Source organism: Saxophila tyrrhenica (assembly GCF_035928015.1).
Source record: "Saxophila tyrrhenica strain CCFEE 5935 chromosome Unknown scaffold_9, whole genome shotgun sequence".
Taxonomy (NCBI): domain Eukaryota; kingdom Fungi; phylum Ascomycota; class Dothideomycetes; order Mycosphaerellales; family Extremaceae; genus Saxophila; species Saxophila tyrrhenica.
This window is the reverse complement of record NW_027041741.1, coordinates 1230471-1254608: the sequence shown is the minus strand read 5'-3', so window position 1 is coordinate 1254608 and position 24138 is coordinate 1230471. Positions and strand designations below refer to the sequence as shown.

Genomic DNA, 24138 nt, shown 5'->3' with positions numbered 1-24138 from the left:
GATGCGGTTACAAGTCCAGATGGATGGGAAGGACCCAATGCCAACTTTTAAAGAAAGCAGCGCGACGAACCTACCCATCAAAGTCTCGAGCTTGCTTCCTTTTTATCCCCCCCCTCCATCGTCGCTCCCGCACGAGTGCCGACCTGCTCCAAGCCGTGGTTCCAAAGCGGTAGCACAAGGCGCTGTCACAATAGATGAAGACGGAGATTTGGTGTTGCACGAGACGGGTGCGGAGGAGGCCGACGTAAGCAAACTAACCTGCCACAAGGTTCCACAACTTCTTCTCTTTGTTGTATTGTTAAGAGTACATATATACAATGTCGATGCGTTCTAGAGCTCGCCGTCCTGCCTAAACACCTGCTCTGGACTTGGTGGCTCGTTCATTAATGTGGTCTGGCCTTTGGAGTTCTCGCATGACACACGGCTGCTCAACGGGCCGGGTGCGGGTATGTTTGCGCCTTGTGCCGAGTAGCCTTCACCACCGAGTTTGAGAGCGTTGGGCTGCTTTTGACCGGTCGGCTTGCCGCTGACCTCGTCCTTGCCCATCTCGCCTGCTAGACCGGGCGCGTTTCCGCCAGCGCCAGTCTTCTCCGCTGCCTCTTTGAGCGCTGTCAACAGGTCCTTCGTCTTTTCGGGTGTGAGGTCCTCGTAGTAGTCGTCGTTGATCTGGACCATGGGTGCGTTGACGCAGGCGCCCAGACACTCCACCTCGGTGAGCGTGAACATGTTGTCGGGTGTCGTCTCGCCGTGGTGGATGCCGAGCTTCTCCTCGATCGCCTTCATGATGCCGTCGCTGCCGTTGAGCTGGCATGGTGTCTGTCATATATCAGTACAAGCAGATCATCCACAATTTAAGTTGAACATACCGTTGTGCAGCACTGCACATGATACCTCCCCACCGGATTGCGGTTGTACATCGTGTAAAACGTCGCCACCTCATACACCCGCATCGGCGGCATCTCCAGTATCCGCGCCACCTCGTTCATGACACTGATGCTGGTGAACCCATGCTGCCTTTGCCCCAGATCCAGCAACGGCATCACCGCCGCCTTCTTGTACTGGCTCGGGTACCTGCTGAGTACCTCTTCGATAAGGCTCAAATTCTGCTTGTTGAACTGGAAGGGGATGGAGGGGTTGTTGTCGGGGGTGTCGCGGTGGACATTGAGGCCCTCGCTTCGTGCGGCGGCAGAGACCTGGAACGCTCGTCGTTGCTGTCGTGCGCAGCTGCGGAGGGCACTTCCGCCGCTTCGGAGAGCCCAGGGTGCGAACTTCGACGCCATGGTGGTATGGTGGTGGGAGGAGGTTTTGGGCGGCGAGCTTGGGGAGCATTGGAAGGACGGCGATGACCGTCATATGAGCTGGACGCTGATTGGCCCACAACAAAAAGTGTCTGTGCTCGCCTCCTACTTGACTTCATCTGGAACATTGAAATATCAATTGACGATGCCTTGCTACACTATACTGAACAAGCCTTGTGCGAAGGGACTCCGCCGACGCATACATAAGGATAATAGCCTTGAGTCCGTCCTCCCACATGCCACAATCTTCTGCAACAACAGCCCGCAACACCCGACGCTGTCATGTCCAGTACATCTCCATCAGCCTTGCTTCAACGATGGAGAGCACCTCGACTGCGGTGGCCTCTCTGCTGCTGCGCCCTAGCCTCCCTGCCCGTGAGCGGCACACAGGAGCACTCGCGGTCGTGCGCATCCTCACTGATCACCCTGCCGTCCAGCATGTCAATCGCCATCCTGCCTCCGTTATCCTCGAGGTCGTAGCCGTAGCCCCAGCAAAGGTCATCCACATCCACGTTCTCGTCTTCAGAGCTCGACGGTCCGCTGGCAGACGAGGAATAGGACGCCAAGGAATCGGATGTCGAAGAATCAGACGCATCATCCTCTATAACTTCAAAGAGCGGGCGTGCGAACCACACAGTCTTGTTCGAACGCCTACTTCGCATGATAAAGAAAGGCGGCGAAAGCTTCTGACGTGCTCTCCGACGGTCAACTCGTGGACTTGCGATGCGCGAGTACGTAAGGTTCCTGCTGGACTGGTAGGCGCGCGTGTCGATGGGTGAACGTAGCAGAGCTTTCGATGTACGCTCGACGGCTCCAGTGCGTGGCCTTGCGATGCGACTGTTCCTTTTCGAGTGCATCGCCAGCTTGTAGCTCGGGATTGGTAGGTCACTCTGACGCACTCCTGCACTTCTACTCTGCATGTCTGAAGAGCGATCGGTGACGGTTGACTCCACGGTGCGCACGTTACCAGATGGCGGCAATGAGCTGGAGGGTCTTTGTATTGGTGACGCAGAGCTCCCAAAGAATGTCCGAAAAGCATCGATGAAGGCATTGCTGTAAATGCCTGCTCTTGATTAGCCCACTACTTTGTAAAAGATCTAGGTATATGTTTCATACCTTTCCAGGTTCCTGAGCTGTTGGTTGCGTTGCTGCCATTTAGGCCGACCTTCTCAAGTTCCGCCAAATGAGCCAACAAGATATCATGAGCTTCGTTGACCTGCGACATGTTAGCGTCACTGACTGCTGGAAAAGCTCAATGGCTTGCCTCGTCCAAACGCCGCTTGTGTCTCTCCTTCACGGGCGAGTAGCTTAAGAAGAGTCGACTAGCATGGCCGCGGGCATTCTCGATTTGCTGCCTAGTCGCCCCAAACGTCACACCAAGCACAGATGTGTAGTGCGCCCTGTCATCGCGCGAGAGCAACGCCATGCTGTTACCTGTACTGGGGCCCAGCACGTACGGAAACACCGACAGACTGGCGATTCAGTTGAAGTGATGTCGAAGGTAGCAGTGTGCTGCGGTCGAGCTTGGCTTGAAGATCTTGCTGAAGTGAAGTCGCAGTTGGACGCAGCGCACTGTCACATGCATGGCCTCGCGATATCTCTCGAGTTACCCAGGTGTGGCGGCTTGATCCGGAGCATGTCAGCATGGTCCTCCAGTTTGGTAACAGGCATTCATGAGAACACAGCTTTGGCGGAGTGTGCATCCATCAGGAGGCCGGCCTGTCGCAGAGAGAGACGTAGGTACTTGAACTCTTTCGATTCCATCTATCCTGTAAGTTGCCATTTTGCTTCGCCACCTCCGACTGCCATGGTATATTGAACAGGGCCTAGCAGCCTCCGAAACCGTGACGACCATATCCTAGAGTGGATTATAACCCAAACATCCATTCGATCCCGCTTGAACGTCACCTAGAACACATTTCTTGCCCCTTCCAGCCTTTGATCTTAAATCACCTCATCCCTCTCCCACCCCATCGGCCGCTGATGCGAAAGATCCTTCGTCGGATGCGGCCCATCCTTCGCATCCTTATAAACACTCACATACGGATTCGGATCATTCTTCTGATCCAAGTTCCCCAGCGTATGATTCACCTCCCGATGCTTACTCTCATCCGCCCTCACATACAGCAACAGATCCCGCATCGTGCGATGTCCCTCGGGCATATTCCAGTACTGGACCGCGATATCCGGCGCCTGCATGTTCTCCCACATGGGTAGCTTGCCGGCGTCGATGTCTTCAATTTCGCGGGTGTAGGTGAGCACGGCTTCTTCTTCGAGATAGCCGACGAAGCGGTGGCAGGTGCGGGGCGAAATGAGGTAGGAGAAGAAGAAGGCGTTGAAGAAGACGCCTTGGGCGCCGAGGACCATGATGCGCATGAACCAGCCGGGCTCGGCCATTTTGAGGAAGGTGAGGAGGTCTGTGGGAGGTTAGCGAGGGATCAGAGGTGAGATAAAGGGTACGTACGCATTCGCTCGTTGAACGACTCTTCCAACAGCGTCTCCATCCAGCCATTGTCACGCCTCATGCGTCGCATCGAATGCAGATGTCTGAGCATTCCCGCAACCATCCCAGGTACGCCTGCCACCGACTCCAAGAAGATATTCCTGATTAGGTACTTCCTCTCGGTCATCGCGAACTTTTGCTGAGCAGCCCCAGGATCCTGCTTGTTCAACTTCACAGCTTTGTCATGCTTGTAGCCACTTGCGAGGTCCAGGCCGCCTCGCAGTAACCTCACCATGAACAGGGCAACCCTATCCGACCAGTTCCTCGTCTCGCGGTGTGACGGGCCGACCTCGTTCATCTGATCTTCGCTGTAGATCGGATGATGCCATGCTGGGGGTGTCTTTTTGATGTGCTCGGACTCTTTAAGAGGGAAGAACTCCTTGATCAGGACGTTCTTCGAGGCCTCGAACCGGCGTTGTGGTTTGAGGCTGAACTGCCGTCGTGGTTCCGTTTGTTGGTGTTGGAGGAGGGTGAACGTGGGTCTCGAGGCCGCAGAGGAGGTTATGCTGCCATTGAGGGATTTGAGAGCGGAAGCAGCGGACTGCTTCGTGAGGATGTGGTGTGCTGCTGTCCTTCGTGTGCACTGCATTGGGTGTCGATCTCGTCAGGTGTTCTTGATGGTGTATCTTCGATTGCTCTCGGTGTCGATGTGTGTGTAGGTCCAGTCCACAGTCTCTGCTTTGTCAGGTGTTCGACTGGTGATATGAGTCAATAGATTGTTCTTGTCTGATCGCATGTAATTGTATTGATGAGAAGGAATGCAAGGCAAGGAAAGAGCTGAGGCAAACTTATCCTTTATCTGGGCTCTACATCGCCGACTAGGCGACCTTTGTCAGCCTGTACCTACTCAATGCTACAGCCCCATTCCCTCGCCATCGCCATCGGCCGGAATATTTTGTGGTATCAGCTGATAGTCGCAAGGCGTGTAGTCGGGAAGAACGCCCGCGTCGTCCAATGAGAAGTATAGCGCAACCTTACCTAATTCGGCGAGTTGTTTATTTTCGGGAGTCTTGTGAGTCCGAGAGCTGCCGATGCTTTCTCAGGGACGAGTTCCTGATGACAAGTCTGCAGCTCGATTACATCCTTGACAGCGATCGCAGCACGCCGCCGCATGGTATGATCCAGGAGATGTCGGCTAGCAATGCTGGTATGCGATTGTCTGCAAGCGAGATGGAGCCCGTGGAGGTGAAACGCTTCGAGAAAAGACAGTGCTCTGCACGTGATGCTCGGGCGAATTAGGAATCTGAGCATGAATCTTGAGCATGAGCCACGACAACAACTCTCTTGATGACAGCGAGATGCTTGTTGGGGCGGCGTGTATTACCGCTGCACTTCCATGGCGGCGACACGTGCGTAGGATGGAGGTCGCCGAAATATGCCTGATGCTGCTGGTATCGTCCTCGCGGTTCGTACTACGTCCGTATGTTTCTCGTTGGCTCCGAGCTGATGAAGAGGACAAGCCCCTAATGCCAGACTGATGGCGGACATCTTCTCTGATATGGCCTCTCAAGGCGACCTGACCTCAGTCAGCGGTACGAGACTCATGAAATATCTGTTCGCAGTGAGCCGTGGAAGGGCCCTTCTCACAGACAATGACTGCCCGCCAAGAACCTGAAGAGTGACAAGACCTTTTATCCACAATCCCGTGTCGGAGAAGACTGCTAACTATCCAGCGTGCAGCCCTCCGACCTGTTGGATACTAGCCTCGCTTGGGGCAGGCGTGTTCTGTTGCACACCGTATGAATGAGGCCGAGGGTGTCACGTGGGATCCTGCGCTTCAACAGCCCATGATGTCTGTTTATCAGCAAGACCACCAACAAGAAGGCTCTTACCATCGCAACCTGGCTGTTGACCCATGCTATGGCGTCAAAGAGAACGTCCGGTCGGCATATACCAGTCGCGCCAAGACGTGAGGTCGGAATAGAGATGGGAGCCTACGACGCGTCTTCAATCGCAAACGACCTCACTACAACCCAAGGAACAGATTGCGACGACTCGGAACATCGCCATCATGGAAGCTGATTACCCAGGGACGGATAAGCAAAAGAACGCCTACGATGAAGCGCGAGCTGCCTTCGACAAACGCGACTTTGCGACTGCAGCGAAAAAAGCATATGCACTCCTCGACAAGTACACCGGCTTTATGCCCACTTCCACCCATACAAAGCTTCTCGCCCTGCTTGGTGCCTCCTCCACCAACGGAGAAGTCGTGCTTGGGCAAATGCTCAGTTCGATTCAGACGGCGTACGAAGGACATCTGGGAGAACTTGGGCTACCTCCAGCGGTATACCACCATCCCATTATTCCAAAGCTTCGTTTCTTGAAGAAGCCTACCGAAGTCAGTTACATAGCGGAAGAACTTGTGCGAAAGAGTCTGGACAGGTTCACAGAGATGTATGAAATCAAGCAAATGACGCCTGCGCAACTACTTCAAAGGCTGGCCAGAGCGGTCGAAGACGTCGAACGCGGTTCGGCAGCAGATGAACCATCGACAAAGGGGGACGAGGACGTCTACACAAGGGTACGAAGGTCTTCGAAGCCAAAGCGGGTCGCGCTCAAACTGACGTGAATGCAGGTCATGGATGTTGGACACAACCAAGAGCTTGAGCCGATTCGGTTGACCTCCGCTCTTCGCTTGGCAGGTATAAACGCTGTTCTCATTGATAGAATGATGAACGGACCGTTTCAAGGCGTTGGATCGATGAAATGAGTGGTCTCTTCGAAAATGAGAGGTCTTTTCGCTCCGAGTGTTTGCTTACAACCACCGCCATGCGCGATTGTCAAAGTATGGAAACAGCTGGTGCCCATCGTGGGGCACATTTTGTGCAGATTGCTCAAGTCAGGTCATTCACCCGAGCATGCTATGTCAGAAGCAAGCACACCTTGGCTGGACGTTGATATTGGTGAGGGAAAGATGGTATAGTCATAGAATGGAACGGCTCATCATGGTTGCCCAGAGCCTCCGCTCGCTCCATGCAAGGCCGTTTCTGCACCCCACACTTCACCCGCAAAACCATCCCAAGCCACCTTGACTAAACCTCACTCAGACGGGCAGTGCATGTACATGTGCAATCCTTCGTGGGCGCCTCGTACGTCTACCACTCCTTCGTTATGACAGTACGTTCTCTTCCGTGCTCTGTCGTTCTCTGGTGAAATGTAACGATGCCTGGTCCTTCGTTCGTTCTTGGTCTCCTCCTGTTCCTGATTTCATCCGCTTCCGCCGCACACCGCCAACTCGTCCTCCAGCCTACTTCAGCGACGCCTTCAGCAACTGCGCTTCCGAGTGCATTGGGATACGAACATGTAGGATGTTGGAGCGGTACAATAGAGCATAGTCGCAGATTCGTTAACCGCAATGGTGTTGTTCGGGTATTCGCCTGGGAAGACAAGATTGTACGCTGAGACCAGTTCTAACGTACGTCGCTGTAACCGGAGCTCACGCATAAACACAGAGGGTCAGGGATACGTTGACGGTCGAGAATTGTCTTGAATACTGCTCAAGCGCGACAAAGACCGGAAGACCATTGCAGTATGCTGGTCTCTTAAAGGGTATGTCTATCTCTCCATCATGGCTAGCCCGCCCTTTCTGACCGTACTGTCCACTACAGGTCGCGAGTGCTACTGTAGCCCGTATCTTGAAGAACACCCCTCGAACCTCAACAAAAGTGCACACTGCACCTACGCCTGTCCCGGAAACTCCTCGCAGATATGCGGCGGGCTGAAGGCGTTGACGTTATATAACTTTACGGCGCAGGAGAAGGACGCTCAGACGGGCATTGCATGGTCGCGGTTCTCCGGCGCAGCAGGATATGGGACGTTGGCTGTCATCACGTTTGTGATTGCTGCATTGGTGTAAAGACGGAGTATGGAGGAAGGGATACTCAGAGGGATGGAGCAATGCCAACAGAGAATGAGAAGGCATAGGAATTTACGGATGGACATGACCGCGATGATACGATGGATGAGGTTTTATAATATTCAAGAATGATGAAGACAAGGTCTCGCAATATCATGTACCGCCTCCGCACCAGACGTTGTGCCTCACTGACAGAGGAGAGCGATCACAACCTCTCGGATATTGCTAATCGCAGGTATCGGAAAAGGATGCTCAGAGGTATGCTGTCGCAACACCTTTCCTTCTCGCGGCTGACACCACCAATGATCAAGGCGAGAAGAGAAGGATAATAGAAAGGACAAGAGAATTCACCCTCATATCGACTGACTAGATTTACCAACCACACACTGCAATAGCATACAAGACCTCGAAAAACGCAAAAGACAACACCCAACTCATCAAACACCTTTGGGAAAGGCAGGACAAGCTAGTAGAAGAGAAACTCGACCTCAAGAGAAGTCTGGTTATCTTATTCATTCAAAGAGGCTCGAGTCACCCCTGAATTCGACTTACTACACGGGAAGTACGCCATTGATCCAAACCCCTCGAGGTGCACGCCAAGCATATCTGTTGTTGGATGTTGGTTAGAGGAGGAGGAGGTTTTCGTCGATTTGATTGAGATTTCGGGGGTCCACGGGGAAGGGTATACCATTGACCAGAAGCTAGTGGATAGCGACGCCCGGCCTTTACCCTATTGAGGGGATTCAAGAACTTCGAAAATGATAATTGTAGGGACATTGCGGTTAGCCGGGCTTTGGCCGGTTGTCACATGCTGGTGATGTCACTTCATTTGCGGCAAGGAGCAGGAAAACTAGAGCTGGGCTGGAGAGGGACTATTCAAGGCATGCCATCAAGCTGCGCGTCTTCACGAATTGCACATATCATCGATTACGGTGCTTAGCTGGAGGAGGAGAAGCAGGAGGAGCAAGAGGGAGAGGAGAAGAAAGGGGCTGGTCATCTACTGGCACCAGTGGCAACTTTCTCCTGGCTGCTAGCATGACTTCGACGGCGGTCTTATCCTTGCTACTCCCGAAGACAAATGTTACAACGATCAATGGTCGTGATGAGCCTGGGGAATGGGCAAGGCGCTAACGTAGCGCGGTTCCATGGTTCAGGGCTCAGTTGGCAAGATGTTTTCGCCGTCATATGCTGCATGTAAAACAATGGCTTTCGCGACACAGACACTCCCATAGGTACTTTCACACCTCCCAATACGCCGAGCTAACAATACTCCCTCCCAGGTCCCCTCCCAAAACAAACATCTACTCTCCAACCAACGGCAAAATACTCGGCCTCCCACCCCTCCGCCTCCCCATCGGATCCAACACCACCGCCTTCGGCCTTCGATACGTATACCCAAAGAAAGCGTTCTTCTTCCGCAACTCCATCACCTTCCTCCCCACCTCCGGATCCCTCAACAGCCGGTCCCTCGGCCGGCGCTTCTCCTTCTTCGCACCTCCCCTCCCAGTGGCGTCTTTCCCGTTCGCGACAGTCTCTAGCGTCTCACCGCGCTGCGCCCGCTCTTCGCACACTTGCAAGATGCGCTCCGCTTTCCACGTCTCATACCCCGGGCCGAAGTGCTCCTTGATCCGCACAAGCTCCACGTCATCGCAGTCTTCGAGACCGAGCTCGTGTTTCTCCGCCTCGGTGCGCAAGGCGATGTAGCGGTCGTAGTGCTCACCGAGCTGGTTGCGGAGGTCGGTCTCAGTGGCGGAGGGGTTGATGCGTTCCTTGAGGCTGTCGAAGCTGGAGCTTTGGTCGGAGAGGATATCTTTCTCGTCCTCGAAGTACTTTGTGATGCTCTGGTTCTCCTTGACTCGAGGTACGAAGGGTGGTCGTTGCATGTGCAGCTGGTTCCATGTGATGCCGTGGAAGAAGCGGTGGCCTTTGATCTCCTCGGCGCTGTTGGAGTAGGCGTGCTTGGATGTGCCGGCGGAGTTACCGGTCGCTGCGGCGAGGCGGCGGCCGATTGGGCGGTATTGGCGGGAGCTGAGACGCTGTTCTTTTTCTGTCAAGATTCCGCGGAGCAAGTCCACCACGGTTTCAGAGGCAGGGGCGAGCCATTGCCGTGACGAGGACGTCGGTCTCGCCCAGCGCTCTCCGTCTGGAAAGCTCAGTGTCGAGCGGAACTGGACGATGCACTCTTTCGTCTTCTGCCGGTTCTGGCAGTAAAACGGCGTGCGGCCGTAGAGGCACTCGTAGAGGATGATGCCAATGCTCCACCAGTCGCAGCGGCCGTCGTAGGGTTGACCGAGGATGACTTCTGGCGCCATGTACTGGCTTGTACCAACAACGGAGCGGGCGAGCTTGCGGCGCTGTGTGCGGTTGCGGTAGGCGAGGAGGCCCTCGCGGCGGGCATGCTCTTCGGAGCCGAGCTTTGGGTGTAGATGGATTCTGGTGGGCGATTCCTCTTCATCCTCTTCTGCCTGTTCATTGGCAAAGTCCTCGATCGTGTCTTGCTCATCGCCACGGATCTTGATGCCCAGCTTGTCCAGCAGCCCTTGTCGCTGACTGGTGTGATAGGACTGGCTGTGCGCCCAGTGTCCATCAAATGACAGGCCGAAGTCGGAAATCTTGAGGTGACCGGAAGCACTGATGAGGAAGTTGTCCGGTTTGATGTCTCGGTGGATCCACTTCATCTTGTGTGCTTCCTCCACGCACAGGATCATCTCAGCCACGTACTACTTGGCCACTTCTTCATCCAGCACATCCTCCCGCAACAGCAAGCCAAGAAAGTCACCGCCGATCATGTACTCCATGACGAGGTAGAGGTTTGTGTTGTCCTGGAAGCTGGCTATGAGCGGGACCACCCAGTTGGAGTCCTCGGCACCAACGAGAAAGTCTCGCTCGGCTCGCAGATGGCCTTCCTGGCATGCACGAAGCATATCAGACTTGCGGATGACCTTCATGGCGAAGACGTCTGAAAGAGGCTTGCCAGCTGGAAGGTTGCGCTTGGCGGTGCCGTCAACGTTGCTGACTGCAATGCCGCCAGCACCACGTCGTGGGTAGGCCTGTTTGCTGTCTTGCCCTTCAGCTGCGTGGCTACTCTTCCTTTCTGTCACCAGCCGGACAACGCCGAAGCTGCCTTTGCCCAGCACACGAATGACATCGAAGCCGGCAATCGAGACACCCTTCGCTTTGTGCCGGGCAACGGAGCTCGAGTGCAAGATCCGCATCTGCCGGAGATGGTCACTCTCGGCACGCTGCCAGCGCTCACGTGATTCCACTCGCTCGTCGTGGGAGAACCCAAGGTCGGACATCTTGTTCTCAAACTTCCGGCGGCGCATCGAGCGAGGTGATGAAGGCTCCAGGAGAATCTTTTGGTACTGAGTCTCGACGAAAACCTTTGCAGCGACGACGTTCTCGACGGTGGCGATAGAAGGCTGAGTCTCTATTGGTGATTCCTGGACAGGTATCATGAGGAAGCGGCCGCTGTCTTCCTGAATGGGTGGCAAGATCCCTTCGTCCAGCGTGTTGGAGATGCTCTTGCTCCCGGTCTGACAGTCTTCCGGAGACTGCCGGTTCCTGAACTTTGGTCCTGACGACCTCGGAGATGCCCACGAGGTGGCAGCCGTAGAGGCTGTGCTGGCGGGCGACCATGTCTGGTTGTGTGCTGATGGTGTCAACGATGATACAGTGCTCGGTGAGCTGGCGCCAGCTTCTCCATTTTCTGCGAAGTCCTCGAACCGGGTGTTGGCGAACGGCACTGTCGGCTTCTGCTTCCTGTTGGAGCGATGAACAATCGTTTGCGTTCCAGCGGTGCCGTTCAGCTTTGCGGCAAGGCTGTCCATCTGATTCGACAGCCGCTGTGACGAGCTGCTTCTGGCGGAGTCTCTAGCTCTGGGTGTTGGTGATCCCTCCGATGTTGCTTCCTTGTGGCCATCTAGTTGATCGTCGCCATAGCCTTCAAAGCGCACGGAACGCTTTCGCTGAGGTACTTCGGCCTCTACACGGTCGTTGCTGGAGGATGTGTGAAGAGGTCGGGCTGGACTGGATCTCGTCGGTGCGATCAATGCCGGCGCAGGCGGTGTCAAGACACGGTAATGGGGTTTGGAGGTGCCGTCCATGGTGCTCTCTATTGGTGTAACTGGGCTGGTCAGCAGATATATCACCTCTTGCAACGGCTACGAATCGTACCTGGAAGTAGATGCAGTCTCGTGAGAAGCTGAGATCCTCTCCTTCGAAGTCTCGACAGTGGCGAAGGCTGCGACTTGTGCTCCGAGTCGTCGCGAGAAGAGTCACCAAGGGCAATGCCGGTGGTGTTGCGGCTGAAGATGTTCGACTTTCTCTTCTCCAAAGGCCTTCCTGGCGTCTTGATAATGGGGCCTTTCCATTTGAAGTTCAGCAGGGGCATTTTACATGCCAGATGACGATGCTGGGGAAGAGTGAAGAAGAAGAATACGGTGTAAGGCGAGTTTGCCAGTCGAGTTACAGAGAAGGAATCGATCATGACGAGATGCGGCCTGCTCGGAGGCTTGGGCTTGTCGCTCTTACCTGACGTTGTTGGGATAGATACCGGTGGAAGGAGCGATACAAGAGTTCCGAGAGGGTGTGAGTCAAATGTGGACGGTTCCTTCTCACTCTGATCAAATGCTTTCAGCAATCACGCCGCACGACTCCGTGGTTTGAATGTGGCATGCCTCATACATTTACCGCATCGGTCAATCGCAGGTCTGCTGTAAGCACATATGTTACACGGTACGCATTGGGGGAGTTTCGTCAGCGCCCGTCTGTATAGCTGAGTATTGGTCGTCGATGTGCAGAAGACCCCATCAGATTCAGTCCCATAACGCTGAATCCTGTTGCTCGACCGTCATGTACGAAATAGGAGGTACTCAACGAGACACTCATCGCCCGCCTCCCAAAAGGCTCCCCCTGAGCTATCAGCTTAAAGCAGAGGTGAAACCTCCGAAGAAGACTGGTGCCATACCAAGCGCCTCTCATGTGATCGGACCCGTTGCACTCATCGTCCTCTTCAGTGTCCGAGCGTTTGTCCAGCTATACTGGGGCGCTGCCTTCATCGTGCGCGGTCACAGGAGAGGCCGACAGAGGCGGAGGGGAACTGCATGCAAGCCCGCAGTAATACTCACCAGTCGATAGAAGGAGGTATGAATGGCGATATAGGTATGCTTGGCAAGGTGTAGTCGAGAGTGTCACAGAGTGGGTCGGAGACCGCTTTCCGAGGGTGAGCAGGCGAGATGTCGTCAGCGAGGGGTCGTCCTTCAATTCTTCGGCTCTCTTCACTCTGACATCCAGCTACTCATACCACTCATACCAATCCAATTGCACTCTTCATCAACCAAACCACCACTCAAACAACCAATACAATGTCTTCCTTCTCCAACGCCGACACGGGCAGCAAGCCCGCCGACCCCTACACCGAGAAGAACTACCAAGAGCCCAGCCTGAAGGAGAAGGTGGACGACCTTGCCGCCTTCGTCGACAAGTGCAAGTTCTGCATGATGACCACCAAGACCCAAGACGGCCTGCTCGCCAGCAGGTGCATGGCGCTTGCCGCAAAGGTAACCCCCTCCCCCCTCTCTTCCTCCAACACCACCCCACCACGACCCCGCAATGCTGATACCGATATAGGAGGGCCACGGCATCGACTACATCTTCCACACCAACACCGAGTCGGGCAAGACCGACGACCTCGCGGCCAACTCCTCCATCAACCTCGGCTTCCTCAACAGCTCCGGCGAATGGGCCAGCATTTCGGGCACCGCGAGCGTGGAAACCGACCGCGAGAAGGTCAAGACCTACTACTCGCCTGCGCTCAAAGCGTGGCTCGGCGATCTGGGCGATGGTACCCACGACGGCGGACCAGAGGACCCCAGGATCGGGCTCATCAAGATCACGAGCGAGACGGCGCAGTATGCTGTCTCGGGCAAGACGATGATCGGGAGCGCGATTGAGGTCGCCAAGGGCGTGATGACGGGCGAGGCGCCGGCGGTGAATAAGCTGAGGCATTTGAGTGAGAGCGAGCTGAAGCAGGCGCGCGAGGGTGGGGCTGAGTAGAGAGACAGTTCTTCGAGGTGGTGGCTTCCTTGGGCAGTGAGTGTCCGCGATAGATGAGATATGAGGTATGAGGTAGTCTTTATCAACTATCAAACAGGCTACAGAAGCCGTCTATCCAAACAAAAGGGTATCATGTCGCTTCAATCTTCGCGAGAAATGCAGTCAGTCTCAATTCGCTCCAATAGCCTCTGGCCTTCCAATGCCCGTGTCGGCTGCTGTCGTCTGAGCGATTGTGCTCATTGCGTCCTCAAAACGTGCCTCCACCGCATCAGCATCCGTCTCGACTCTCAATAGCGGCGCTCTCCTCTTCTCTAACGCCGCCTCCTGCCTCCACTCCTCCGTCAACTCCTCCCTGACCCCCTGACACCACTTCAGCACCGCAGCGTCAAACTTCTTCCACGCCTCCTCGCCTTTGTTGTTCACCACATCCGCCACCGGCACATCAAGCTTAATCTCCCACCTCAACTCACTTGCTTTCACCCAAAACCTCAAATTCTCCGCTCTCCGATAAGGCTTCCCAACATCGCTGTGCCACGTCTTGATCGCGCCAAAAGTCCTCTTACTCCTCGCCACAAGCGCATTATGCAGCTTGACCAACCTCTGTCCATCCGCTAACGCCTCCAAGAAAGCCGTCGGCATCGCCTCTCCCTCCACCGGCTGCGTCCACTCCGGCAACACCACCTCTTCATTATCAAACGACTTCAGAAACAACCACTCCCTCTCCCTCTCCCTACCCTCCCACTCCCCTTCCCGCCAAACCATCGCCTCCCTCTCCCTCGCCTCGTTTTGCTCCGCTTGCTCCTCGCGCTTGATCAACGTGTCAATACTCTCGATCCACAGAATGATCTCCGTCAACTCCATCATCCGCATCCCGCCCCGGAAATTCCTACTCGCCATCCGCTTCAGCACGTCCAGCACGTTGTACAGATCCGCGCGGATACTGCGCTCGCTGCGCATAGCGTAGAGTTTCTGCGGCGAGGTGTGCGCGGTGTAGTAGTTTTTCGCGGCGCGGATGGCGAGGGTGATGATGTCGAGGAGGTGGAGGCCTTGGAGTTCGTGGAAGCCGGCGTTGTCGTCGGTCATGCTGCCATCTTCTGGGTTTGGGGATGGTTGTGGCGGGGAGGGCGTTTGTTTCTGCGTCTCTTCGAGGACTTTGCAGGCGTCTTGGAGTGCTTCTTTGAGCTCGCGGCGGAGGACAGGCATGTCGGGAAGGGGTTCGGTGTAGGAGGGTTTCTGCTTGTAGGTGCTGACGGTCGGTGGGAGCATGGGTGGTTCAGGGGCAGTGCTGCGGAAGTAGTCGGTGGCTTCTGTGAGTTCGGTTGGCGACTCAACGACGCTGACGTCCTGGCCGCAGTCTGAGGGAGCGTAGGCGGAGCTGGTGTCGTTCAGGGAGAGCGAGCTGATGGCGAAGTCGTCGATGGCTGATCCAGACATGCTCGAAGGGTCCAGGTTCTCCTTGTTGTAGGTAGAGCTCTTCTTCCTTTCCTTGTCTTTGGCTAGCTGTGCTCCTTTGCCGTCTAGCAACCCTGTCCTGGCAAAGTAGTATTGCATATGTGCTATACTGCCCAAGCTCATGACGCTGTCTCTATTGCGTGCTGAGTCGGCGAATGCAGTCCCTTGAGGACGCATGTAGCCTCGTCGTTTGACGACTGTGGTCCCGCCATCTGAGGAGAGTCTTGACAATCGTCGTGATCTGGTGGACAGTTCCGAGACGGACGAGCTTGAGGGGGTCGAGACAGATCGGTCGAGGCGTGGTACAGCATCGAGGGCGAGGGATGGAGAGACGCTGGGTGATGGCGAGTCCGGTCGTAGTAGAGGCGAGGTCACACTGCTCGCTGGTGGACTTGCGGTGGTGCTGGCCATGGTCTGCGAGTGGGCGTCTTCCATGGTTGCACAAACGGTTCCCTGCTTGTTGTACAACGTCGAGCACAAGCTGTTACCAGTTCGTCGGATACTCAAGCACAGCTGACGACGAGAGGAAGCAGTTGCCGTCTACAGCGAGATCCAACATGTGTTGAAAGGTGGCCATATCAGGGGGATTGACGGTGGTTGCTAGGCGAGAAAGCTAATCAAATTATTTATTAACATTCGAGACACGCGATCCCACGCGTTGCAGACCCCTGAAGCAGATCCGATCTATGGCCTGTGCTCATCAAAATGTCTTCAATGTTTCTTTACAGCTCACAGCATCAACACTCGACATGGACAGCAATGTGGTCAGGCAGTGTCATACTTGATACAATGATCTATTGAACAGCATCCCCAACTCATTTGAGCTGCGAACGCTCAGAGCTTCGACCCCTTGAACGGCTTGCTCGCCTCCTTAAAGTTCTCGATCGTATACAACAGCTTCGGATCCAGCTTTGGCATACCCTCCACCTCGTTGTCCTCAACGGGATCCTCTTTGTCCAGCGACTCACGATACCGCCCCATCTCCTCAGCGATAAAAGTTCCAGCCGCGCAGGCGACTTCACCTAGATGCATGTCCAGCGGTATAGTATGTTGCCCTCCCTTGACAAAGTGATGCTTGATTGTCCCAGCCCTTAGGCCACCAGACCCACCTTGACCCGTCCCAGTCGTCTCGAGTCTACTTTGGATGTTCTCTGGAGTCGCTCGCGGTGAGCTCTCCCCATCAATGTACAGCACCCAAGGCCTCAGAGTCGGCAGCAGGAAGAACATCTGCCGCGTGAAGGGGTTGTATAGCGGTGCGCTAGGGCACGTCGGATCCATGTCAGGAATAATCCTCCGGTCTTCGTGGGTGATGGCTTCGTTGCCCTGCATCCCCACCCCTCGATCGTTCAGACGGATGATATGTGCTACCTCCAGCTCTTTGCTGGCCACCGTTCGTACCGGTGTGCCTTCCGGCCCTTTCCGAATATCACCGGCTTTGGGACTCTGTCGTTCGCGCAGGCCATGCCTTACAATTCTATCCAGCACGCGAGGGTCCCAGCTCCCGTAGTACGGACTCTTGCGAATGGCCTTCTCAGCCGCTGCTCGGCTAGGCCACTGCTCGGGTCGCCGCAGCATGTATCGCATCTGCGTGAGTGTCGTTTCCACCTGCCCTTCTGGATAGATCACCGGCTCGATGAGGACGAGTGAGGTAAACAGCGACGGATGCAGTGTTGACAGGTATGCCATCTGGGCAGCACCCATTGAGTGGCCCAGACCAACTAGCGGGCGAGGCATCTCCGCGTGGAAGGTGTTGATCAGGTGTAGCAGATCGCGAGAGTGGTCCCACCAGGAGACTTCGCTGCCCAGGTGTCCAGAATTGAGGACGGTGCTGAATCCCATGCTCGCTGAGTCTGCGATCCAGAAGCCGCGGACGTTGAGATTTCGGCTGTTGCAGCGTGTAAGGATCTCGGCGAAGAGTGGTTCATAGCACTCCTTCGGGAAGCCTATTCCTCCTGCTGCGACGACAGTCACATCGTCTTCTCCTGGATTTAGGTTGTTGCGAGGGATGTATTGCTTGACATCGAGTGTGAAGGGCTTGTTCTCGTTGCGAGAACTCTTGCGGTATGAACGAAGGTGAGAGGCTTGCGTCTGGTGGCTTTTGATCTGGAAAAGTGCTTGAGGGTCCGCCATGGTGGTTGTGATGTATCTTCATCGAAGAGAAGCGAATACATGATCAAGAAAAAGACAACACCTACCGCTGAGCTTCGTCACCGACACGTTGCTTGCATTCACTCGTCGTGGCTTAGTGTCTGGGTCGACCGTTAGAGAGTGGATGTTCGGAAGCGAAAATAAAAAGAATGAAGGACGACTGCACCAAAGATATGGAAGCTCTTCGCGTTGAGTGGAGGGTCTGCGCTCATAACCGTTGGACCAGCGAAACTCAATCTGTCATGGAACATCCTTTTCCAGAAGAGCAGATCAGATTGACGAGAGGATATACTCCTCGATTGGTCGAAGGAACTCGTCAAAGTTGTTTCACTGAGAGCACTTCAACAAGATCTGGCTGCCTACGCTGTGCTTTTGTCCTTCTGAAGTCACCTTCGATAGCATTTCCGAGCACTGAACAGCAGCATTGAAGTCATGGGTTTTCGCCGGTATTCCTGTAGACACTTCAACGTCTCTAGCGGAAGGAGTTCGCCGCGAATCTTGCGCCCTTAAGGTGCGATATCGTACAGGCTCACTGTCGACGTGAGCTGGTATCCAGTAGTCGGCGGGTTGGTCGTCGTCACGATGCGCCTCATGCCGAGCTCTGTTATTGAGTTATCCATCGTTATATCAGTGGCAGTATGTGAGACCGACTGTCTTGGAGAACAAGTAACGACCGGGAAGAGACTGTGGCTTCTATCGTTGTACAGCAAAGGTCGAGTGTAGAAGATCGGACGCCCTCCGATCAACATCGGACCCTGAATCTGACGCAACGTTGATGCAGAGCAATAACACTCTCTCGAGACTCTTGGACAACACACCAAGTGAATCTCATCTCATTGTCCAGCAGATAAGCACAACAACCTCCAAACCAATTGATGAGACGATTCACCACGACCGCCATCAAAATGTCCAAACGCGTACGTCCAGCACCTCAATCCTTCCATTCACTCCTCTGACATATACCACAGATCTCCTTCCAAGTCACTGGCAAAGTCCAAGGCGTCAACTTTCGGTACCCCTAACCACCTCTCCCTCCCCCCTCCCAAATTCCCACTAACCACCCCTCCAGCTCCTTCACAGTAGACAAAGCCCAAAGCCTCAAACTCACCGGCTACGTGCAGAACGCCAGCGACGGCACCGTGACCGGCGAGGCGCAGGGGGACCAGGGCTCGCTCGACAAGTTCGTGCAGCACTTGAACACGGGTCCCGGCGCGGCGGATGTGAATAAGGTGGAGCAGAAGGAGATTGGCGCGAAGGAGGGGGAGAGCGGGTTTAGTCAGTGAGGTGATGATGGAGATGGGGTAGTTGGGGTTGGGGGAGTGGCGAAGTCTTTCAGAGTCGAGAGGATGCAGTGTAAGGCACGTCGATGTTGCAATATTATCGACTGATCTGATCTGAAAGGGCCTACTCTGGCTTGATCACTACTCATCTCCCTGAGCCTAACTCTCCTTTCTTCGACTTGGGGACCCAATTGAGTCCTGCATTCTGCCAAAATGTTCCCATCGCACGCCAGCTACCTCAATCATCATCTCCAGCCAGCAGCCAGTACGCCAGCAAACTCCATGCTTCTCATCCCAGCCGTGTCTCAGCAACCCCCTAACGCCAGCCCTTCCAGTCCACACGACCTAAGAATTCATCTTCGGCTTAGCCTTAGCATCCTTCTTCGCCTTCGCATCTGCCTTCTGCTTCTTCTTCCTCTCCTCCACCTTCTCCTCATTCTTGCGCTTCAAACTCGCCTTCTCCTCCTCGGTCTTCGGCTTGACCTGGAAGAAGCCCTCCAGCCGACTCTGCTGCGAAGACTTGAGATTCTTCTGTAGTTTCGCCGCAGCATTCCGCACCCTGTCCTCGCTGAAGCCCTTCTCCTCCACCAGAAACTTCACCAGACCTTCGATGTCGGGAGCTTCCCACTTGAAGTCACACTCTGGGTCGTCGGCGCTGCGGACGTCGGGTTCGAGGAAGAGTAAGCGGGCGTCTTGGTAGGGCCAGTCTTCTGGGAAGGTGTATTTGCCGGTCTTCTGGACGTCTGCGACGACGTTCTCGAGGGTCTTGTGCTTGCGAATGAGTTCCAGGGCGACCTTTGGGCCGATGCCTTTCACTGGGTCCACGTAGTCGCAGCCGAGCAAAATGCACAGGTCGATGAACTGAGGTAGCTCCATCTCTAAGCCCTCCAGCACACGGTCGAGGTGGATCTCCTGAATAGGCTCCTTGCGTTGCTCAGAGAAGGTGAGGTGGCGGAGCAGCACAGGCGCGTTGAAGGTCAAGGTGTCCATGTCTTCCGATGCAGCGCCGTAGACTTTGCCAGCGCGTGCAAGGATCGCGCATTGTGCTTCTGCTTCTGTCGGTGCGATGATGTACGGCACACCCATGAGTTTGAGCAAGCGCTGCGCTTCGGCATTGTGCTCGCGAGTTACACGAACCGTGCGGCGGGAGAACTTCTCGACTTCCTCCGCGGTACCAGTCTCCTTCGCCTCTTCTTGGGCTTCAGCGGCTTCAGACTTACGCTGGAAACGTTTCGCCAGTTCGCCAGATTTGAGCTTGGGTGGTGCGCCGTCGAAGACGTAGACCGGCTTGATCCCGTTGTCGACGATGCGGAGTGTGCGGTAGAACATGCCCATTAAGTGTGAAGTCGTTTCTCCTGTGTCCGACATGAGCTGCTGGCCTTCGCTGCGCACAGCGACCATGAAGGAGTAGAGTGACATGGAGGCATCGATGGCTACTTTGCGTCCGAATTGGTTCTTGATCTCGCCCTCCTTGATAGCGTCTGGGCAGTTGTCCTTGATGACTTGGGCCAGATCTACGGTATGTCAGTCTGGCTGATAGATCTATGCGTTCTGCGTGGTTCATACGCTTGATGCCCATCCTGGCGGTGTTTGCGTTTGGTTTGTGTGCGGGAGAAGATGTTTTGTGCCGTTCGACGTGAAGTTCACAAGGTTCTCCAGAACTGGAAGGAACATTGAAGCCTGACGCGAGCTCACGCGTCGAGCGTGATGTCAAGAAAGTTGCACCTCACTTCTTGACTTTGAGCCATCTCCAACCTCTAGTGGACTTCTACGATACCAGACAACACTTCATTACAACTACGCACGTTATACCGGCACGATTACACCTTTATCATGAATATGTACAACTTTCTGATGAGGAAACGATCCTTGCCAGCAGTCGCCTCTTCTCTTCTCCAGCCCGACCTCGGACGCCGAGGCAAAACCACCGATGATCCATTGAAAGGTCAAGTACATTCCTCTACGTACTCTTTTCAACAACACTCCACCTCTCACCGTATCCTGTTCCATTTCCTCTCCCTTCTGCTTGCGAGCCTAGCGTCAACATGTTCAAGTCGGTCACATCTCGAGCCGCGAGGCAGTTCGTTCCAACCTGCCGCACATCAACAGCACGAAGATGCGCCTCTTCGAACGCCGTCTTCGATTGGAAAGATCCCTTGGGAAGCAACAACAATTTCACAGAAGAGGAGCTCGCCATAGCAGAAACAGCAGAGTCATACTCGCAAGAACAACTGCTACCGCGTGTACTTGGTGCGTTATAGCCGCCCTCAAACTACCTTTCCCCAGCACGACTGACATCTCGCGACAGAGGCATACCGCACCGAATCCTACGACCGTAAGATCCTCAACGAGATGGGCTCGCTCGGGCTCCTCGGCGCCACCATCGATGGCTACGGCTGTGCTGGCGTCTCAAATATCGCATCCGGCCTCATCACTCGCGCCGTCGAAAGAGTGGACTCAGGGTATCGCTCCGGCTTCAGTGTACAGTCTAGTCTGGTAATGGGAGGCATCGACGAGTTTGGCTCGGCAGAACAGAAGGACAAGTTCCTGCCAGCCATGGCGAAGGGAGACCTAGTCGGCTGCTTTGGCTTGACCGAGCCAAACCACGGCAGTGACCCTGGGAGCATGGAAAGCACGGCGAAGCCACATCCAAGCAAGGAGGGCTACTACAGCTTAAGTGGCAGCAAGACGTGGATCACGAACAGCCCGATTGCGGATGTCATGCTGGTGTGGGCAAAGCTGCAGGAGACAGGCAAGATTCGTGGGTTCCTCGTTGAGAGGAGTCAGTGTCCTCCTGGCACGCTGGAGACACCCAAGCTGGAGCACAAGAACGGTCTGCGCGCGAGTGTGACTGGGATGATACAGATGGATGGTGTGCCGGTGGCGAAGGAGATGATGTTCCCTGAGGTTGAAGGGCTGAAGGGACCATTCTCGTGTCTGAACAACGCACGGTACGGGATTGCATGGGGTGTCATTGGCGCACTAGAAGACTGCTTGTCACGGGCGAGAGAGTACGCATTGGAGAGGAGGCAATTCAAGAACAACCCTATCGCCAAGTACCAGCTGGTGCAGAAGAAGCTGGCCGATGCGACTACCGATGCCGCATTTGGCATTCAGGCGGCTTATCAAGTTGGAAGACTGAAGGATGAGGGAAAGCATGCACCAGAGATGATCTCCATGATCAAGAGGCAGAACTGTGATCGGGCACTGATTGGAGCAAGAGCGTGAGTATGCTGTGCACGTTCTGGTCGACACGCCACTGATGAGTGAATGCAGGTTGCAAGAGGTCTTTGGCGGCAATGCTGCGAGCGACGAGTACCATATTGGGCGACATGTGGCGAATTTGTTCGTCACCCAGACGTATGAGGGACAGAGCGATATACATGGTGAGTCGATGAGAAGCTTGCTACGAGGAAAGGAAAGGCTCCTGCTAACCATTTCGCCAGCTCTGATTCTAGGACGAGCCATCACTGGGATGCAGGCATTTGTATAAGCATGAGCACAAAAGCGTATATGACATTTCTGTATATAGAAGCGCTGTACCATCATTCACCCGTCTGTCGGGCACCACCGATGTGACACGCAATTCTAGGGCAGCATTTGGCGGTTTGCACTGCCTGGCGGCTACAGTCGCGGGAGGCTGCAGCTGACCGGAGTGTCTTACGGCTGTACTACTGTGCCTCTTCTGTGGCCTTCTTCCTCTTCCAAACATCCTTCCAGAAGCCGTCCGTCGTCGTCTTCACATTACAAAGCGTGAAGTCAGAAGTTTGGAGTGTCGTGCCTTCACAAGACAAATCTCGAACACTAGCGCACGGCACGGCCCGCACTGCATCATCCTCTTCCACAGCCGCCTCTTGCCCTCTTCTTTGACTAACCACACCACGTCCGCCGAAACAAACAACCCCAGAGTACCAGAACGCCACACCGTGACACAACATCACTGCCATACCGCAGAAGTCAGCGCACTCACCTACACTCCACCTACTCATCACACAATACCAGCGACATGGCGTTGAAGCGCATCAACAAGGTCAGTGAAGGAGTTACGCGGGGTGAGGAAACAAGGCTGACATGATGCTGCGATACAGGAACTCACAGATCTCGGCCGGTATGCTCGACTGGCACATTGCTTGCGGTGAGAAGAGCGAAGGACTGACATCTTCCCAGCGACCCACCGTCTTCATGCAGCGCAGGTCCGATAGGCGATGATCTGGTATGTGCTTGCCCCTCCACCCCACCATCCTACTACTCTGCCAGCAAGGCTGTGATGAGATAGCCAAAGGAGACGAAAGGCTGACTTTGTCGCAGTTCCACTGGCAGGCAACCATCATGGGCCCCGGCGACTCACCATACTCCGGCGGCGTCTTCTTCCTCGCCATCCACTTCCCCACCGACTACCCCTTCAAGCCGCCGAAAGTCAACTTCACCACCCGCATCTACCACCCCAACATCAACAGCAACGGCAGCATCTGTCTCGACATCCTCAGGGACCAGTGGAGCCCGGCGTTGACGATCTCGAAAGGTAGGACATTCCTTTTTCATATCTAAATGTTTGGGCATGCTGGACTGGTGTGATGGAGATTGCTGACTTGTGTCGTGATGTAGTGCTGCTCTCGATCTGCTCGATGCTCACAGACCCGAACCCCGACGACCCGCTCGTGCCCGAGATCGCCCACGTCTACAAGACCGACCGCTCGCGCTACGAGTCCACGGCGCGGGAGTGGACTAGGAAGTACGCCATCTGATCAGGAGTTCGGGTGGAGGAGGATAGAAGGCAGAACATGACGACAAGAGCAACGGCTGTTAGCACGGAATGTGGAAGAGAGGTATGATTCAGCAGACACTATGGCTCGTTATCATCGACGGAAAGCGGGCAGAGCTTTCTTTGTGGAATGGATCACACAGTCTTGTGCATTTTCTCACGACGGGATGGAATGGGCGATGATGCTCGGGCTTTTCTTTGACGGATAGATGCATAATCTTCCATATACGACATGGCACTGTGTGCTTAAGGCGTCTGGCCCCGCTGTCCCTCAATTGTTCTTTTGATCCTGTTTGCCGGACGTCTTGTATCCGATCATATGCTGTAGACTTCGGTGAAGTGCGCTGGAAGAAGTGTGTATGGTCGAAGTGGAATCGGCGACGGCCTGGTGGCGGCGGTGACCACACATGCTCCGGCCAAGATCCTTCCTTTCCACCTCTGCCCTTCAGTGAATCCTGCTTAACAAGCCATTGCACGACATACCGTGCTTGACGCTCGCAAAGCCCGCGCCTCGCTGCTGTCTGTTCTACGTTACACACTCGGATGTATGTACCCTCGTACCGCCGATCGAAGTGGCAGGTCGGCCTCTGTGGGTTGGCAAACCTTCGACTCGCCGGCACTTCGAGGGACCGTAAGGTAAGTGGGAACATCTCCAAGGTATTCTTACCACAGCGCCGGAATTGCGATAGTAGCCATGCTTGACTGACAAACAGCCGCCGTCGTCATTGCTGCATCCATCTCCTACTTCAAAAGCCGTCGAAGTCCTCCCACCCAATACCGGT

The 24138-nt window shown here is 54.9% G+C and overlaps 13 protein-coding genes across 13 annotated transcripts; 5 read left to right on the top strand and 8 right to left on the bottom strand.

The window, feature by feature from the left end:
- Window positions 1-330: 330 nt before the first annotated feature.
- NUO24 (NADH:ubiquinone oxidoreductase 24) lies at window positions 331-1280 on the bottom strand (the record flags this gene model as incomplete). Its single annotated transcript, XM_064803676.1, has 2 exons — window positions 331-816; window positions 867-1280. 2 exons carry the CDS (start codon window positions 1278-1280, stop codon window positions 331-333), a joined length of 900 nt encoding a protein of 299 aa, XP_064658591.1.
- Window positions 1281-1609: 329 nt separating this feature from the next.
- Window positions 1610-2523, bottom strand: LTR77_006433 (uncharacterized protein; the record flags this gene model as incomplete). Its single annotated transcript, XM_064803675.1, has 2 exons — window positions 1610-2361; window positions 2415-2523. 2 exons carry the CDS (start codon window positions 2521-2523, stop codon window positions 1610-1612), a joined length of 861 nt encoding a protein of 286 aa, XP_064658590.1.
- Window positions 2524-3242: 719 nt separating this feature from the next.
- On the bottom strand, window positions 3243-4390 carry AOX2 (inducible alternative oxidase 2; the record flags this gene model as incomplete). Its single annotated transcript, XM_064803674.1, has 2 exons — window positions 3243-3715; window positions 3763-4390. The coding sequence occupies 2 exons, from the start codon at window positions 4388-4390 to the stop codon at window positions 3243-3245; spliced, it is 1101 nt and encodes a 366-aa protein (XP_064658589.1).
- Window positions 4391-5591: 1201 nt separating this feature from the next.
- On the top strand, window positions 5592-6370 carry LTR77_006431 (uncharacterized protein; the record flags this gene model as incomplete). Its single annotated transcript, XM_064803673.1, is given in 2 exon segments — window positions 5592-5710; window positions 5728-6370. 2 exon segments carry the CDS (start codon window positions 5592-5594, stop codon window positions 6368-6370), a joined length of 762 nt encoding a protein of 253 aa, XP_064658588.1.
- A 2588-nt stretch (window positions 6371-8958) lies between these two features.
- Window positions 8959-10335, bottom strand: LTR77_006430 (uncharacterized protein; the record flags this gene model as incomplete). The annotated part of the gene is made up of 1 exon (XM_064803672.1): window positions 8959-10335. The coding sequence occupies one exon, from the start codon at window positions 10333-10335 to the stop codon at window positions 8959-8961; it is 1377 nt and encodes a 458-aa protein (XP_064658587.1).
- Window positions 10336-10377: 42 nt separating this feature from the next.
- Window positions 10378-12050, bottom strand: LTR77_006429 (uncharacterized protein; the record flags this gene model as incomplete). Its single annotated transcript, XM_064803671.1, has 2 exons — window positions 10378-11783; window positions 11834-12050. 2 exons carry the CDS (start codon window positions 12048-12050, stop codon window positions 10378-10380), a joined length of 1623 nt encoding a protein of 540 aa, XP_064658586.1.
- Window positions 12051-13023: 973 nt separating this feature from the next.
- LTR77_006428 (uncharacterized protein) lies at window positions 13024-13714 on the top strand (the record flags this gene model as incomplete). Its single annotated transcript, XM_064803670.1, has 2 exons — window positions 13024-13218; window positions 13289-13714. 2 exons carry the CDS (start codon window positions 13024-13026, stop codon window positions 13712-13714), a joined length of 621 nt encoding a protein of 206 aa, XP_064658585.1.
- Window positions 13715-13882: 168 nt separating this feature from the next.
- LTR77_006427 (uncharacterized protein) lies at window positions 13883-15601 on the bottom strand (the record flags this gene model as incomplete). Its single annotated transcript, XM_064803669.1, has 1 exon — window positions 13883-15601. One exon carries the CDS (start codon window positions 15599-15601, stop codon window positions 13883-13885), a length of 1719 nt encoding a protein of 572 aa, XP_064658584.1.
- Window positions 15602-16000: 399 nt separating this feature from the next.
- LTR77_006426 (uncharacterized protein) lies at window positions 16001-17296 on the bottom strand (the record flags this gene model as incomplete). The annotated part of the gene is made up of 1 exon (XM_064803668.1): window positions 16001-17296. The coding sequence occupies one exon, from the start codon at window positions 17294-17296 to the stop codon at window positions 16001-16003; it is 1296 nt and encodes a 431-aa protein (XP_064658583.1).
- A 923-nt stretch (window positions 17297-18219) lies between these two features.
- Window positions 18220-18597, top strand: LTR77_006425 (uncharacterized protein; the record flags this gene model as incomplete). The annotated part of the gene is made up of 3 exons (XM_064803667.1): window positions 18220-18231; window positions 18283-18326; window positions 18384-18597. 3 exons carry the CDS (start codon window positions 18220-18222, stop codon window positions 18595-18597), a joined length of 270 nt encoding a protein of 89 aa, XP_064658582.1.
- Window positions 18598-18939: 342 nt separating this feature from the next.
- On the bottom strand, window positions 18940-20173 carry FEN1 (Elongation of fatty acids protein 2; the record flags this gene model as incomplete). The annotated part of the gene is made up of 2 exons (XM_064803666.1): window positions 18940-20108; window positions 20161-20173. The coding sequence occupies 2 exons, from the start codon at window positions 20171-20173 to the stop codon at window positions 18940-18942; spliced, it is 1182 nt and encodes a 393-aa protein (XP_064658581.1).
- Window positions 20174-20639: 466 nt separating this feature from the next.
- LTR77_006423 (uncharacterized protein) lies at window positions 20640-22087 on the top strand (the record flags this gene model as incomplete). The annotated part of the gene is made up of 4 exons (XM_064803665.1): window positions 20640-20844; window positions 20903-21818; window positions 21871-21980; window positions 22041-22087. 4 exons carry the CDS (start codon window positions 20640-20642, stop codon window positions 22085-22087), a joined length of 1278 nt encoding a protein of 425 aa, XP_064658580.1.
- A 513-nt stretch (window positions 22088-22600) lies between these two features.
- Window positions 22601-23339, top strand: UBC4 (Ubiquitin-conjugating enzyme E2 4; the record flags this gene model as incomplete). Its single annotated transcript, XM_064803664.1, has 5 exons — window positions 22601-22624; window positions 22683-22702; window positions 22762-22807; window positions 22903-23116; window positions 23200-23339. 5 exons carry the CDS (start codon window positions 22601-22603, stop codon window positions 23337-23339), a joined length of 444 nt encoding a protein of 147 aa, XP_064658579.1.
- Window positions 23340-24138: the final 799 nt, after the last annotated feature.